The 14,403-nt window shown below is 38.8% G+C and overlaps 1 protein-coding gene across 4 annotated transcripts in view; it reads left to right on the top strand.

Annotated features, from left to right (window-relative positions):
• Positions 1–14,403, top strand: part of TIAM2 (TIAM Rac1 associated GEF 2) — a 163,208-nt gene that overhangs the window by 82,444 nt on the left and 66,361 nt on the right. For all 4 annotated transcript variants that reach the window (XM_085541531.1, XM_085541529.1, XM_085541532.1 and 1 more), the window contains 3 exons: positions 3,838–4,273; positions 9,093–9,265; positions 10,291–10,515. In XM_085541531.1, coding sequence (XP_085397657.1) covers positions 3,838–4,273; positions 9,093–9,265; positions 10,291–10,515 — 834 coding nt within the window. The remainder of the gene's footprint in view (positions 1–3,837; positions 4,274–9,092; positions 9,266–10,290; positions 10,516–14,403) is intronic.

Below are 14,403 nucleotides of genomic sequence, written 5' to 3' on the forward strand. Positions count from 1 at the left end.
AGGTGGAAGTTGGCTCCAGTTCTGTAAACGATGATTTCTTAGAAAAAGGCATAGGAAATAGTTAGTCATTGATTTTTATCAGACGAGTATCCAACTGCAGGCAAGAAAAAAAGCAGGCAGCAAGTGCTTTGTGGTTTTCCCTCCTTGTGAGGTTTGGTCCGCTTCTTTCTGCTTCGCATGTTTTGAATAACCGGCGATCTCTTCAAGGGGCTGCTGTGTTGTATGGTGATGACTGCACTCACCAGCTCCTTTGACTCAAAAGGGCAAAAGCACTGTGCATGATTCTGCTGGCAGCTAGTTAGTCCTAGTCAGTAGGACTGTTCATCATCGTGATTACAGCCTCTCTGCTTTGCTCTGAACGTTGTGTCCCTTCCTCATTACATTGATGTGAGTCACTTAGACTGAGCACAAGTGAAAGCTGGAATATATCCTTACTGGTACGCCAGAGCACTGGTTGGGTGGGTGGGCCCTCCAGCTGGCCAAGCCTCCTGCAGCATGAGGGCTCAAGGCCAGAAAGGACAATGAAGGCAGTTGGGACCAGTCTCCTGCTGTTGGAAGGGCAGCGGAGTATAACTTCTTTCATAACTGAACCAATTTCAGCTGAGAATCTTGTAGGCTTTTAGCCCACTTGAAGACCACTTCTAAACCCTCTTACTCAGATGCTTGGAACTTGTCATCTAATTTGCAGACTAAATATAGTCTCAGCCAGTCTGTTTCTGATGCCAGTATTGTCCATTATGTTAATTATCCTTCTCTGTTATTTTATCTGTTACAATTTAATTAAAGGGAGAAACTGTATCTCCTCTTGGCCTACCTTTTCTAGGCTGTGCAGTCTTTCTTTGGTCCCCTGTCTTAAGATAGGAAGTCTGTTTCCTTTTTGTTTTGGCACCCTTTCTCTGCACCTGTTTTAAATAATTCGTAACCAGATTCAGATATAGGATATTCCAGATGAGCCCTTGGCTGTGTCCTGTCCGGTGAGGTGGATGCTTCCTTATTGGCTTGATCTGATATTTGATCTGATATATCCTGGAACTGAGTTTACTGAGTTTGCCTTTCTAATCATCATCTCATGTCAAAGACTTGCTGTTCTGTGCCATAGCCCAGATTTCTTTGCAGGATGACATCCTGATCCACTGCTTTTGTACATCACTGGTGCTGTACTGCTTGACACGTCCTCACTGATTTAATCCTTTCTGGAACAGCACTGGAAAGATGCTGTATCATGATGCATTTTAAGAGCATCATAGGTGTGTGTCGAGCATGTGGAGTGCATGGACAGGACCTAGGCAGACTTACTGAAGTCAGTTCTTTCTAATGACAGTGGTGTAAGGACTTCCCATGTGTCTGTATGATGATCCCTTTCTCTAGAAAGGAGGAATAATTTCTGAAATGCACTGGCTTTTATAAGCCAGAGCAGGAAGCTTGGTTAAGAGAGAATTTAAAAGAGTTTAAAAGAAAAGTGCACTAAGGTAAACTCTTTATTTGGCTTGAAAGCAGGTATTAGGTCTCACTTTTGGCTTGGGTCTTAATGCATTTAACAGCCTGCATTACTTCCTGCCTTGTTCCTTACAGCTAATTATTACATGCGTCACTTTGTCTAATTAGTATCTTAGATATCCTCTTTATCTTTTGCTTTATCTGCAATTAATCCAGGATATATCTCAGACATTAAGAGATCTGCTTGAATGCAGCTGCACAGATACAGTGGGAATTTTCTATCGTCAGAAACAACAGAGGGAAAAAGAGCAGGATAAGCACCATGAGCAGCAGTGACCAGATACTGCCACAGTGACAGCTTCCCTGGGGACCAGCAGAGACTGAGTGATGCTGCCAGTGCTGCTCATTTTCAGCAAATACAAGTGACATTGTCATGGCAAAATGTGTACAATTCCAGTGTTTCATTCATCATACATCCTTTCTGAGAAAACTTCACGTGTGCTTGGTGGCTGTTGGTGGTTAGGTTGTTTCCTTCTCTTTCCTCAGTGTGTGTTGTTCCAGTAATAGCCCTTCATAGAAATCATCTTCTTATATGTGCTTCTCTCTTGGCTTTTCAAATTAGTGATTTAGGACTAAAAGAAATAGATATGCTTCATAAAGTGTATGCTAATGTTTTTTAGCAGACAGTTTCTGGAGAATAAATAGTCAACTAAAACATAGAATTTTTGCACACACATTCAGTAACAGTCATTAAAAAGTAGGAGGAGAAAGCTTCCCGTTCCCACGGAACAACACATGGCTGGTGCAGTTGTGTGATCCATCTTCTACAGTTGTTCTGTGGGCATAAACACATTACAGATGTGATTCCACCCCCCCCTCAACCATCTCTCAGCTTGCCTGTGGAAAATTGTTTACAGTCACTGATGCCTTGGATTTATTCATCTGTTCTCATGGGCCCCAGTGAAAATGGGTACATATCTTGTCAAGCTGTATATGTAGGAAAATGCATATCCTTTTATTTAATTTCAGGGTTTTTCCTGCAGGCACATTTGGAAAAACTTGATGTTCATTGAGCTTCATTCTCCACTCTGAGAACACTGATGAAAGGTTTGAGAGAAGTGCTGCCTTGCTGTGAGAATTCGAGCCTTGTGGGTGGGCAGGGTGATCTGAAAAGCCAGGCTTGAAGCTAAATATGCTGTTAAAGGTCATAGTTTTCAGCTTTTGGGATGCCATCAGCAGCAGTGTTCTGCAGACTGAGAAGTAGCTTGCCTTGTGACATTTGCACCTGGTTGTGGGCTCACCAAGGCTCCCAGTTGCATGTGGAGGACGTTCTACCATCAAAACACAGCATTGCTTGTTTGAGAGCTTCAAGTGGAAAGGAAAAAAATAAAAAGTTGCTTTCAAAACTTATGCTGAAAGCAGACTGTGGAAGACCAAGGGTTATTTACTTGACCTGTGTGCAAATAAATGCAAGTATAAAAGTAGTCTGAACTTAAAAGTATAATAGCTTTACTTTTACAGAGGATAAATAGCTTCGCATCTTTGATTTTTGTAGCCATCTTTTCTTTTGTTTTCATTCATACATTTCAAGCAACAGTCTCAAATTTTCTCTTCAGCAAAAGGCAGCAAAATTTTTGGGCTGTGTCCTCTCAAATCTTAAAATTAATTTTGAATACCATCAGTAATGTAAGATGGAAGCATAACAGATGTCTTCCTGCGATGCAGTGTGCCTCTCCTTTGCACCTGGGAGAGGTGGGGGTGGGTAGCTTGTTACTGGGGAAGGCTTGAGACAGGCAAGGTCCAAGCTGCCAGCATGATCCCACTTGGATAGGTAGGAGCAGGAGCTGGACATGCATTAGTGGTCATATTGCAAGGCACAAGATGTCATCAAGCTCAAGTATTTTAAATTAGATTGGCCAGCCTCTCAGTGCAGGGACAAAGTAATGCAGCGCAATTAAGGGAAAGACCTGTGGGTGCTTGATGAGATAGTCAAGCTCCCTTGGGGTTTCCAGCAAGATAGAAAATACACACCTCTGGATTCTTGCCAGTCAGCAAGCCTTCCTGCCTGTTTTTTTTTTTTTTGTTTGTTTGGTTTTTTTTTTGTTTTTTTTTAACTGTATATTAGATTAGATTTTTATCAATCAGTGCTACAAGGTTTAAAATATTTCAAACTTTTGACTTTTTGTGTGTGTGTGTGTGTGTTGGTTATGCACATTTTGTATGACAGAGAAAACAGAGATAAAATTGGTCCTGATATGCTTGAAGGTAAAGATAGCTGCCTTGCATTAGCAGCGTCACCAGTGCATGGAAAGCCCTGTAATAAAGCAGCGTACAGTGATGTTATTCCTGCTTGCACTCAGACTTACTGGTGACTTACTTCTTATTTCCTGTAATATGCAGGAACCCAAATGTAAAGATGGGAGTGAATACTTTGACAGCAGAATGGACAACTTCAGCACAGACACACTGGCACCATCACAGCAATCTACTTTGTTGTGGTCACCCAGCTCCAGTCACATCCTGTCCCAGAGAAGCGAGTCCACCAATGCAGTCAGCAATGATGCCCTGAGGCAGAACATTTATGAAAACTTCATGCGGGAGCTGGAGATGAGCAGGACAAATCTGGAGAACACTGAGACCTCATCAGAAACAGAGGACTCCAGCAGCGAGTCCCTCAGCTCCTTGGAGCAACTGGATTTGTTGTATGAGAAGGAGCAAGGAGTGGTGCGCAAAGCAGGGTGGCTGTTCTTCAAACCACTGGTGACCCTGCAGAAAGAGAAGAAACTGGAGCTGGTCACACGGCGAAAGTGGAAGCAGTACTGGGTAACGCTCAAAGGTAAACTGCCATTTTTCCCCTCTGGCTTTGCAGCACTGATTATTTCCATTGTGTCTGCGCAGCTTTTCACACGTGATGGTTCTTATTAGCAATTCCTGTAACTTAACACAGTCTACTCTCACACTTGAAGTGAAGAATGTGTCAAACCAGCCCGCTAAATCAAGGTGGTGCTCATGTATTGCGCGTGCACTTGCATTTCTTACCATAGCGGGAATTGTTTCATCTGACTTCCTAGTTCTTGTATTTACACGTAATTGGGGTTTTAGAAGATGCTTCGGGATGTTTGGAGGTCAAAGACTAAATTGAACCAAAAGTGGTAAAGCTACAGAAGTTACATCTCCATATCAGGGGAAGTCAAAATTTATGGATTAAAAGATCACTGATGTCTGATTCTCTGGCACAGGCACACTGTTTCCTTGAATCTGTTATAAAGTTTACTTTAAGTTGAGGTAATTTAAGGTAAAAACAGTTGGCTTGTTGCCAGGTGGCAAGGTAACAAAGAGGTCAGTGCCTCCGTGCTGAGGCATTTACATGGAGAAGCATTTACATTCAGGGCAGAAGCAGTAGCAGCAGTGGGGGGGAAGACTGCAGTGCCCAAAGCTCAGCATGGGATGCTTGCTTCTGTGGCTGCAGCCACTTCTAGGGCTCCTCAGTTTCCCTTCCTTCTGCAGATGGCCTTTCACATGGCCTGCTCTGTATTACTGAGCAGTTTTGCTTGCCCTTCCCATCTCCCCCCTCTTCCCTTGCTGTGGGAAGGCAATCCACTTAACAGAGGCTGCTGCTGTGTGATTACTGTGTTTAGCCCTGCACTAGCAGCATGTGTTGATAGCTCAGAGTAATGGAGCAGGTAGGTGTGCCGCAAGAAGCATATGGGTGTCAGGAAGTGTAAGAAGGAAAATAACATGTATTGTGGGGAGGAAAAGGAATTTACTGGGTGAGTTCATAGGCTTATTTTTTCTTTCTTTCCTTTTTTTTTTTTTCCCCAATTGTATCCAAAGGATTTGACTTTCAGTAGATGTAGTGCTAAGTTAATGAGTAAGGAAATGATCAAACTTAATAATTTCCTAGCATGTCTGAGACTGCAGGAGAGAAAATAACAACTTTCCCACAGGTTGCCCTTTTCAAAATTCTGCATGGGTGTAGACCGAAGAAAAGTGAACATCAAATAGCAAGTGTGGAGAATGTTACCCTTGATAGTACTGATTGAAGGAAGCAAACTTGCAAGAATGTAGCAATTCTGCCTTATAATTCAGAGACCTGTTATCAAAGGATCAAAATGTAGGCAGTCTTAACAGTTTAAACTACTTATACTGATCATCAGGTAGCATGATTCATGCTTACAAGCAGTATATACAAAAGAAAAAACAATATCTGAATGCCACCCTTTTATTGTATGTTTGTGTTATGGAGGGCAAATGAGTTTTATCTGCCTCTTCTGAAATTCTAGCAGTTTCTTAACAAATATGTCAAATGCAGAAACTGTAATGCATGTGTACTAGTTGTCTGTACATTTTCAGGACAATGAAGCTAAAGTGCTCTGGGAAGGAAATCAGGTGTTTTTTGTTTGTTTATTTGCTATGCAGTTGGCTTACTGGTTTCCTTGAACAAGTCACGTCCTTCTTGCTACCTGTATTTATCCAGCCATATCAAGGAAACAATAAAATTATTTGGAAAAAGCTTTATTAGCTTCTAATGTTATGAGAAGTATTCAATATAATGCTTTCTTAAGATGAGTGATATGGCTGCATTCACGGTGCAGAATCTACTCTGCTTTGCTAACAGTTTTAAATATACATTTCTAATTTCCTTGATCCTTGATTTCCTTTGTTGTCCTGTAGAGAGCTCTGGTGCCAAAATAAACTTGCCTGTCTAGATATAAAGGTGTAGTTCTGTTTTCATAAGATGCTGCATCAAGATCAAGTCTCTTGCTTTAGCTTTCCCCAATGCAGGACTTTGAATAAATCTATATTTAATTTGTTCTTGAAATTTAAGTAGCCAAGATATTTTAAAATGTGACTTAAAATAGCCATATATGCAAATGGAGAACAGTGTGTTTCTTTGCACTCTGGTGAGATGTGTTAAATTATAAATATGCAGAAAGCGTATAACCATTTGTTACATGCCAGACTTCAAAGTCGACGTGTCCTGAGACCTTTGCTTCACTTTCAGGGCCACCATGACCTGTGCTTGAATAATAACATGAGGATCTCTCTTTCCCATCTGTCTTGTCTAATTAATTTATTTTAATGAGGGAAATTGCTTTCCAACTGCACTTCCCTTTCAGCTCACATTTTGGTGAAAATACTTTAACTATAATCAGTCCCAGTGGGTCTGTCAGAGTTCATGAAACCAGCTAATGCTTCACCCCAAGATATATCTTGGGTGCCATACACCTTAACAACCATGCATGCTCTTCAACTATTACTTACTTGCTTGATTTTGTACGTGTAAACTTCCACTGTAAAAGGCAACGTATCTTTAGTTACCTTTCTGATAATTTGTAGGGGAAATGTGGAAGTTTTAAATAGAATTAATTTGTACTTTCCTGAAATACAAAAGTGGAAGTTGTTGTACAGTGTTGCTGCTGATGAATGCAAGAGGAAACTTTGGTTTGTTGGTTTTGTTTGTTCTGTCATGGTGGAACTACTAAAGAAGTGGTTATATCTGATTTGCAGTGTAACAAACCGTATCCTATTCCTACTGCAGAAATGTCCAGCTGTCTCTATCTTAAAGGAGAGCAAGTATGAGTGGGTAAGGGGGAAAGGATAGGACCAACTCTATAAGATTCCCTCCTATCTTGAGTATACTGTTAGATGATCTGAGCAGCAACAGGAAAAAGAAGCATTAAAGTAGTGCACAGGAATTGCTATTTATTGAATGTGTTCCTTTTAAAACCTTGCGGTTGTCAACTGATTTGCTCAGTAACGTGTGATTTCCTTTTATTGTGTAACTGCTGTACATTCAATGGCACTGGAGAATGTGATGAGGTTCATCTGACTTTTTATTATCATATAAAATATCTAGATTTGGGCCATGAGAGAAAGAGTGGACTCTGTCTTGCAGCTTCTCAAAATCAGTGTGCTCCACAAACCCTAGCAGGCAAATCATTTTCCTTAATCAGGCAGTAGTATCTCCAAAACCAAGGATTTTAGTTCTGATTTCAGATCTAACTGTTGAGTAATCTTTACCTCAAAATCACATGAATTTGGTTGATGTGTTTGGGATTTTTAGTACGGTGTTAAGTGTACTAAAGTTAGAGAAATGTCAAAACAGGGTTTTATGTCTAGTTGCAGCTATTTAAAAAAAAAAAAGTATAAAGAAAACATTTCTATTTTGGAGGTTTTGCAACATTCCCTTTATATGTACTACCTAGGTATATATATGTGTAAATTTTGGTGCTGCCTTGTGTTGTGTTGTCTCTTTGATTTGAAGGAAAAACGACAAGAAAAAGCAGACCAAAGAGATAACAATGGTGTAGCCCTAACAAACTTAATCCTTGCACCGGCTGAGTTTCAAGTTCTCCACTGAATGTGTATAGGGGCTACAACAGTAATATATTCATGGATTTCTGGTCCCTAGGGGACCATTGTGATCATTTAGTCTGAGTCAATACATAATGTGGCTGTAAGTCTTTAAATTAATTCCTGAGTGAATTGAAGCATATCTTTTAGAAAAGGATCTCCTTGCTGAAAATCCACCAGCAGCCTCAGAGTTTTCTAACTGTTTAGGCAATTTTCAAATTATATTTATAGCATCTCTTCTTATTTCTTCCAGGTTAAACATGCAACCATAGTCTAGTATTAATTAGTTTTCTAATTGTAAAAAAAAAAACACCAAAAACAACACATCATCAACTCCTTTATTATTTCACAGGAATGAAAGTGAAGTGCATTTACTTCTTTTCTCTAGATGCACAAATGGGTTAAGAAATTCTTCAGAAACCCAAGATAATTTTATACAGGATTATTTTAGTAACGTACCTCAGACTGTGGCTGCCTGGGCAGGTAAATCGACACATCTCAGAGGACAGTGAGATGTAATACAGGGCAGCAATGAATGGCTGGCAAGGAGCACAAGAGCAGCAGGCAGCTCTTATGCCAGCTCCACTGCCAAAGGCAGTGTAGTCATACTTGTGGGTACTGGGACCAAGGCTGCTCTTCTTTCCTCCAGAAATAATTTCTCTATTTGCATTCATGACTGTCAAGAATGAAATTTGTTTTCTGTTTGTACATCTCACATCTTACATTTTCCTCTACCCATGAGAATGCTTTACGCTGTTTTAAATTATCCTGATACTGTTCATCATCTAACTTGACAGTTTTCAGGTAGATTGAAGAAAGTCCACTTTAAATTTGAGATGTTTATTCACTTCGCTTATTTTTTGGAAGACCAGTGTTTCTGCAAATCTTTTGTCTGCAACTATGAAGGTTGTTGAGAGAGAGCCGATTCTCTTAAACAATAACTGAGCAGATGAGCTGATTGAACTAAGCAGGAATTTTTCTACAGGCTTAAATATTTTAATAGGCTGAGATTACTGAGCTATCCTCTTCATTTTGTTTGTTTATTTTTTTTAAGTCCTGAATATTTGTTGTATCTCTATTGGATGTCTGTTCTAAATTTACATTGGTAAATTCAATATTAACTTTTCCTATTTCCCAGTTTTGAGGATCCTGCTCATTTTTCTAACTCTAAAGAGGGGAACTAATACTCTTTGTCACTGCGAATTTTAATTCACAGAAGCATTAATCTAAGAGAACTTGAATGGGAGATCCAGAGCTTAATTTTCTCTTCACATTTCTTGTCCCTTTGAACTCCAAAGGTTGTACTCTGCTGTTCTATGAGACCTATGGAAGGAATTCAGTGGAGCAGAGTAGCTTGCCTCGATATGCCCTGTTTGCTGAAGACAGTATAGTCCAGTCTGTTCCAGAGCATCCCAAGAAAGAAAACGTGTTCTGTCTCAGCAATTCTTTTGGAGATGTCTACCTATTTCAGGTAACAGAATGCATACATAACTTTTTAACTATTTCCATTGTATATGGTGTCTTTGATTATGTACTTACATGTATGTAATTATGTATACGTATGCATACAATCTCATTATGTCTGTGACTTAAAAATAATACTACAGTTACATTATTACAATATACTGTTATGGTATTGATGTAAGTGTGATACAACTTCAAGTGTATGATATTACACCAGTTGACTCAGTCAGTTACAGTTCAGAAATAAAGAGAACACAGAGCACAAACATACAAGACAATTCTGGTTCTTGATCATTACGGGCTTCCAGAAAATCAGGCGTCTTAGCAAATGTTTTCACATTTATCAGCATTGTGCCTTTATAGAATGATGGACACAGCCCTGAATCCGCTGGCCTCAGAGGAAGTCTCAGTTGAGTGAAGCATTCAAAAAGACAGTTAAAAATAGTTCTTGGCTGCTTAACTGCAGCACTGGAAATATTAATAAAGAACAGTAATGTGTGGAACTGCCTGCATAAAAACATGTCGATTCATAGGCACGCTTGTAAACATCTCTGGAGACACTTTGTGCAGATGTATTCTCTTTACCTTGCTAGGCTTTGCTATACTAATTTGGCATTTTTAAAGTAAGCAAACACCTCTCCTCACACCTTACTTTTAAAATCATCCCTGTTGCTATGTTACCTCCGCAAGAGATTTATTTTTGAAATCTGTCGGCTTTCACCTTATTTAATTGGAGGACTAAATAAAGAATGCAAGTCACATCTTGCCCACAGCTCATGGACTCTGTTGTGCTCCCAGAGCCCTCAGACCTAGAAGGTCTAAGAAAGAGAAGCTGGAGGTTGGGTACAAATCATAATTATGGAAAAAGCTCCTTTGTTTGCATAGTCTTAGAACTTTACTTGAGAAGTTTTGGGAGCAAATGCTTCAGGTCTCAGGGAACCTATCAAACAATTTGTGTCCTAGAGCTGCAGATTCATTTTGTTTCTTTTCTTTTTCCTGGTTGTAATTTTGCACTGTTGGTTTGTTCCACAGGCGACAAGTCAGACAGATTTGGAAAACTGGGTTACTGCCATACATTCAGCCTGTGCTTCCCTCTTTGCAAAGAAGCTTGGGAAGGAGGACACAGTTCGGCTACTGAAAAATCAGACCAAGAGTCTTTTTCAGAAGATTGATATGGACAGCAAGATGAAAAAGATGGCCGAGTTGCAGCTCTCAATTGTTAGTGATCCAAAAAACAGGAAAGCGATAGAGAATCAGGTACTGAAAATAGTGTGGCTTGTTTCTGCTACAAAGTATTATTGTGGGAGAATATTTATCATAATTTCTTGCTTTTGTCTCTGAAAGCTGAAAGCAATTGTCATGGAGATAGTTGGCATGATATGGTAGTCATAATTATTGCCATGTTTCTATAGCAATCCAGAGCAGCTCAGGAAGTAGACCAGCACTCAAAGCTGATGATCAGACTGGTCTGATTTATGAACACAAAGCTATTTATTTTCTCTTCTTTAAAAATGTAATTAATTTCCACTGCTTTGTTTTGTCATACGCTTAGATGTTAATAATATCTAGCTATTATGTAGCATAACACAGGATCTGCAGTATGTTCAGTGAATAATTTATTATTGAACTGCAGGAAACATTTTAGAGTAGGTACATAGCAATACATTTCTGCACCTTAAAATGTGATGTGGTGTATGTTCTATCCAAATAAAATTGTAAGAAGGTCTAGAGCAGACAAAACCATATACTTCAGCTGAAATTTAGCCATTAAAGTCCAGGATCCTCTAGTCTTCTTAAAAAGCCACATAGGAGTTCAAAGGAGAACTAGAAGTCAAGACCATCCATCTTAGATGGAAGAGCACTTCCATGAGTACCACTGACAGACTGAAGCTATTATATGAGCAGAGTTCAAAAAGGTAAATAGGTTTGTGTGGGAATTTGTGGTGGTGTTCCTAAGCTTTTGGAGTGCTCAGATGTTTACACTTTCCATGTCATTTTATTTCATGTTCCAGAGTCTAGTGATGAGCAAGGCATCCTTTTATTGCTGTAGGTTTTGAGACATAGAAAAACACACAGATTTCTAGAGACTTTCTAGTGCTTGATATGGCCTTATCATGTGTGACACACTGAAGAAAAATCTTTTTATACACTCACTGACTCACTAGATACTGGTGCTAGTAGTTTATTTAGAGTCAGGTGAACTTTACTAATGATGGTCTCTTCATTTCTGCTAATTAGATGTTCTGTCCTTGAACAACTGTCATTGTTTTCTGGTTCTGATCATGGAAGGAGTTGGCTGCATTTTGCTATAACTAAAATCCATCACTAGGGTTGCAGAAGATTTATTCCTGCTAATCTTCTGTCAATTTCTCAAAATGATGACTGAGGGCATACTAGCAAGACAAAGAGTGAAATGAATTGACTGCAAAAATCCACTAGTTAGCAAACAGTAAATTCACAGTGAGCCTTTTCTTCAGTCTGAAACCCTTTTGATCTTTATAAAATTTCCTCTTAAAACTGCTTTAAATTTTGTCAGCAAGATCACTTCAGAGAGAAGTCAGTAGATAACTGGGTTTCCCGATCTTTTGATTTAATGTCTCAGAGATGGGTTTCTGGGGGAAAAAAAAAAAACAACAAAAAAAACAAAAAAACAACTCGATATATTTAGTAAGTAAGCACTCTTGCACTCTCAATATACTTACAGAGCTAATGATTTTGGAAAAGCATTATTCCTCAGTGAAAGGTTTGTGTATGTGTTGCTCAGTTGTTTTGAACTGAAATTATTTAGTTATCTTTTGCCCACTTTTAGACACAAGAAGAGTATAAATACTTGAACTTGTATTCTCTGTGTTTGGTGGTGTTTTCAAACATGTAGGAGCTGACTGAAGTATATAATATACATCCTGTTCCAGACAACTCTACTTGGAGATAGGTTCTGGGAAGTCAAAGCAAATACTGAAATTGACTGCAGAGGGACCACTTTTGTCTCTTTTCTTCCTTTTCCTCAGAAAAGCAACTACCCAACCTCAACTTTCTAGTTTTTCTTTACACATTTATATTGATTTAAAAGGAATGCTTTTCTGCTGAAGGCTTAATAAATCACAAGGCTTTACAAGCATGCAGCATCTTCTCTTGTTTCACAGATGCCATTACCTGAAAGGCAATTACAGGAAGGATATCCAGACTTCTAAAATTGCTGTATGTACTTAAATGTATATACAGGTTTATTTTTTGTTTGCAGCAAGTGAACTGTAAAAGTTCTTTGGATGCTTCTTTTTAAATATGATGGATTTGCAGGCTAGAGTTTGATAAAATTGTGTATCACTATACACAGAAGTGCATAAAACAGAATGAGAGGGTTGATTTTCTATATAAATGACTATTTTAGAAACTTGATGCTATCAAACTGGACAAGAAATGTCTTCAGACCTGCAGTTTAGATCAGGGATTCCCTCTGTCCAGGTTTACTGGTTCCGTAATAATAATAATGGACTTACTAGCAGCATAAGAGAAAATAGCAGCCCTTGACATAGCTATCGGTACAGTGGGCAATTTAGAAGAGATCAACGAGAGCAGTGTGTGTACAGCAACTATTCCCAGTAGGCCTCTGGTCATATGGCTGAAAATAAGTGTGCACATACTACCTTATGGCCATGTGTATTTATATTAATATATGCCATAAATATGCTGTTTGGTGGTGCTGGTTTGTTTCCCCAGGGTGTAACACAGTAAGACAAAAAGTAACAAGTTCAAAAATCTCACAGCACTGAGCATGATTTCAAAGCCCATAGAGTCTGTCTTTATGGTAGACTGTGTAGATAGCCTGTCTATCTATGTTAACTTCCTAGATGTTTAACATGGGAGAGGTATTCATATTTACATTTGCTGTGATAACGGAGCCTTGTCTACCTGCAACTGAATTTAGTGAAAGTGATTCATGGCATTTATTTGAAGCTCTTTTAACAAAATATTGCATGTTAATTTAAAACTGGAGCTGCCTTTGCCTGTAGAAATGTTTTTAATGGGATAGAAAATTAGCCTCACTGCGAGGGCACTGTAGCTCTGGGTGTATTTCTTTGTGTACTTTGTACACAAGTCTTTTCTATGGTGTCATTTTAGCACAGCACTGTGAATAATGGTTGCTTGAAAGCATTCTGGACTTTTCGAATTGTAATATATTGGCATAATAATGTTTTATTTTCCAAGCTATTCAGAGTTTTCTCTTATTCGTATTTTCTGTGTGCATGAGACTTATTTATCAGGGAGGTTATAAGCAGAGGTTTTACTTTCAAGCATTGAAACGATTAGGCATTAATGAGAAAAACAGATGCATACTTGAAGATGGTTTTTATGTAAGTTTTCATGTGCACCTGCAACTGCAAGTCTTCATCTATTAGCATAGTGTATGGGAAACTGTTGATAACAGCCTGAACCTCTGATTAACCACCAGAGGCAAGTAATGAGTCAGCTGCAGGAGCACAGGTAAAGGTAATTCAGCTGTGCTACCAGAAGGGGTAGAGCTTGGCTTCACCTCTCCCAGGTCTCATTTAAGGGCTGACCACTACTAAGGTAGGCTCTCCTTCTCTGGAGGTCACTCCTTTGTGGAATTTACTGTGAACCTTTGACATCAAAGAGCATTTTACATTTGTCATAGATTATTTTTCTATCACAATAACCTTTCATGAGAAACATCTGTTTAACCTCTCTTTACCTATTGACTGTATAACTGTGTAACTGTACAATTGTGTAACTGCACACATATAAAGCAAAATAAGGGGATCAGTAAGGTGGTACTTTGTTTTCTCTGAATTGTCATTAAATAAGTTAGTATGTTTCCCTCTTTTCCTTTGGTGATCTTTTGCCTTTTGCTTCATAACTTCATTATGTTATTTTTTTAAATATATTTGACTATTTCTTTTTCCTCTCACAAACATGTATAGGAAGACAATTTGTATAGTTTTAAGAATTTTACTCTCCGGGCTCCTTTCGGAAGACCAAATAGCAGATCTATATTTTTCTATTAAGCATTTTATTTAAGTATTGTCCAACGTTAGGTGAAAATTCATAGTAACAAACCTGAAATAGAATGTTTCCAGGGATCTTTAATAACACTTGCCGGTTTCTCCACATAGAAATTCTAATTTA

The sequence above is a fragment of the Coturnix japonica genome, chromosome 3 (genome assembly GCF_054131305.1).
Source record: "Coturnix japonica strain WE chromosome 3, WE-NBRP24, whole genome shotgun sequence".
NCBI lineage: Eukaryota > Metazoa > Chordata > Aves > Galliformes > Phasianidae > Coturnix > Coturnix japonica.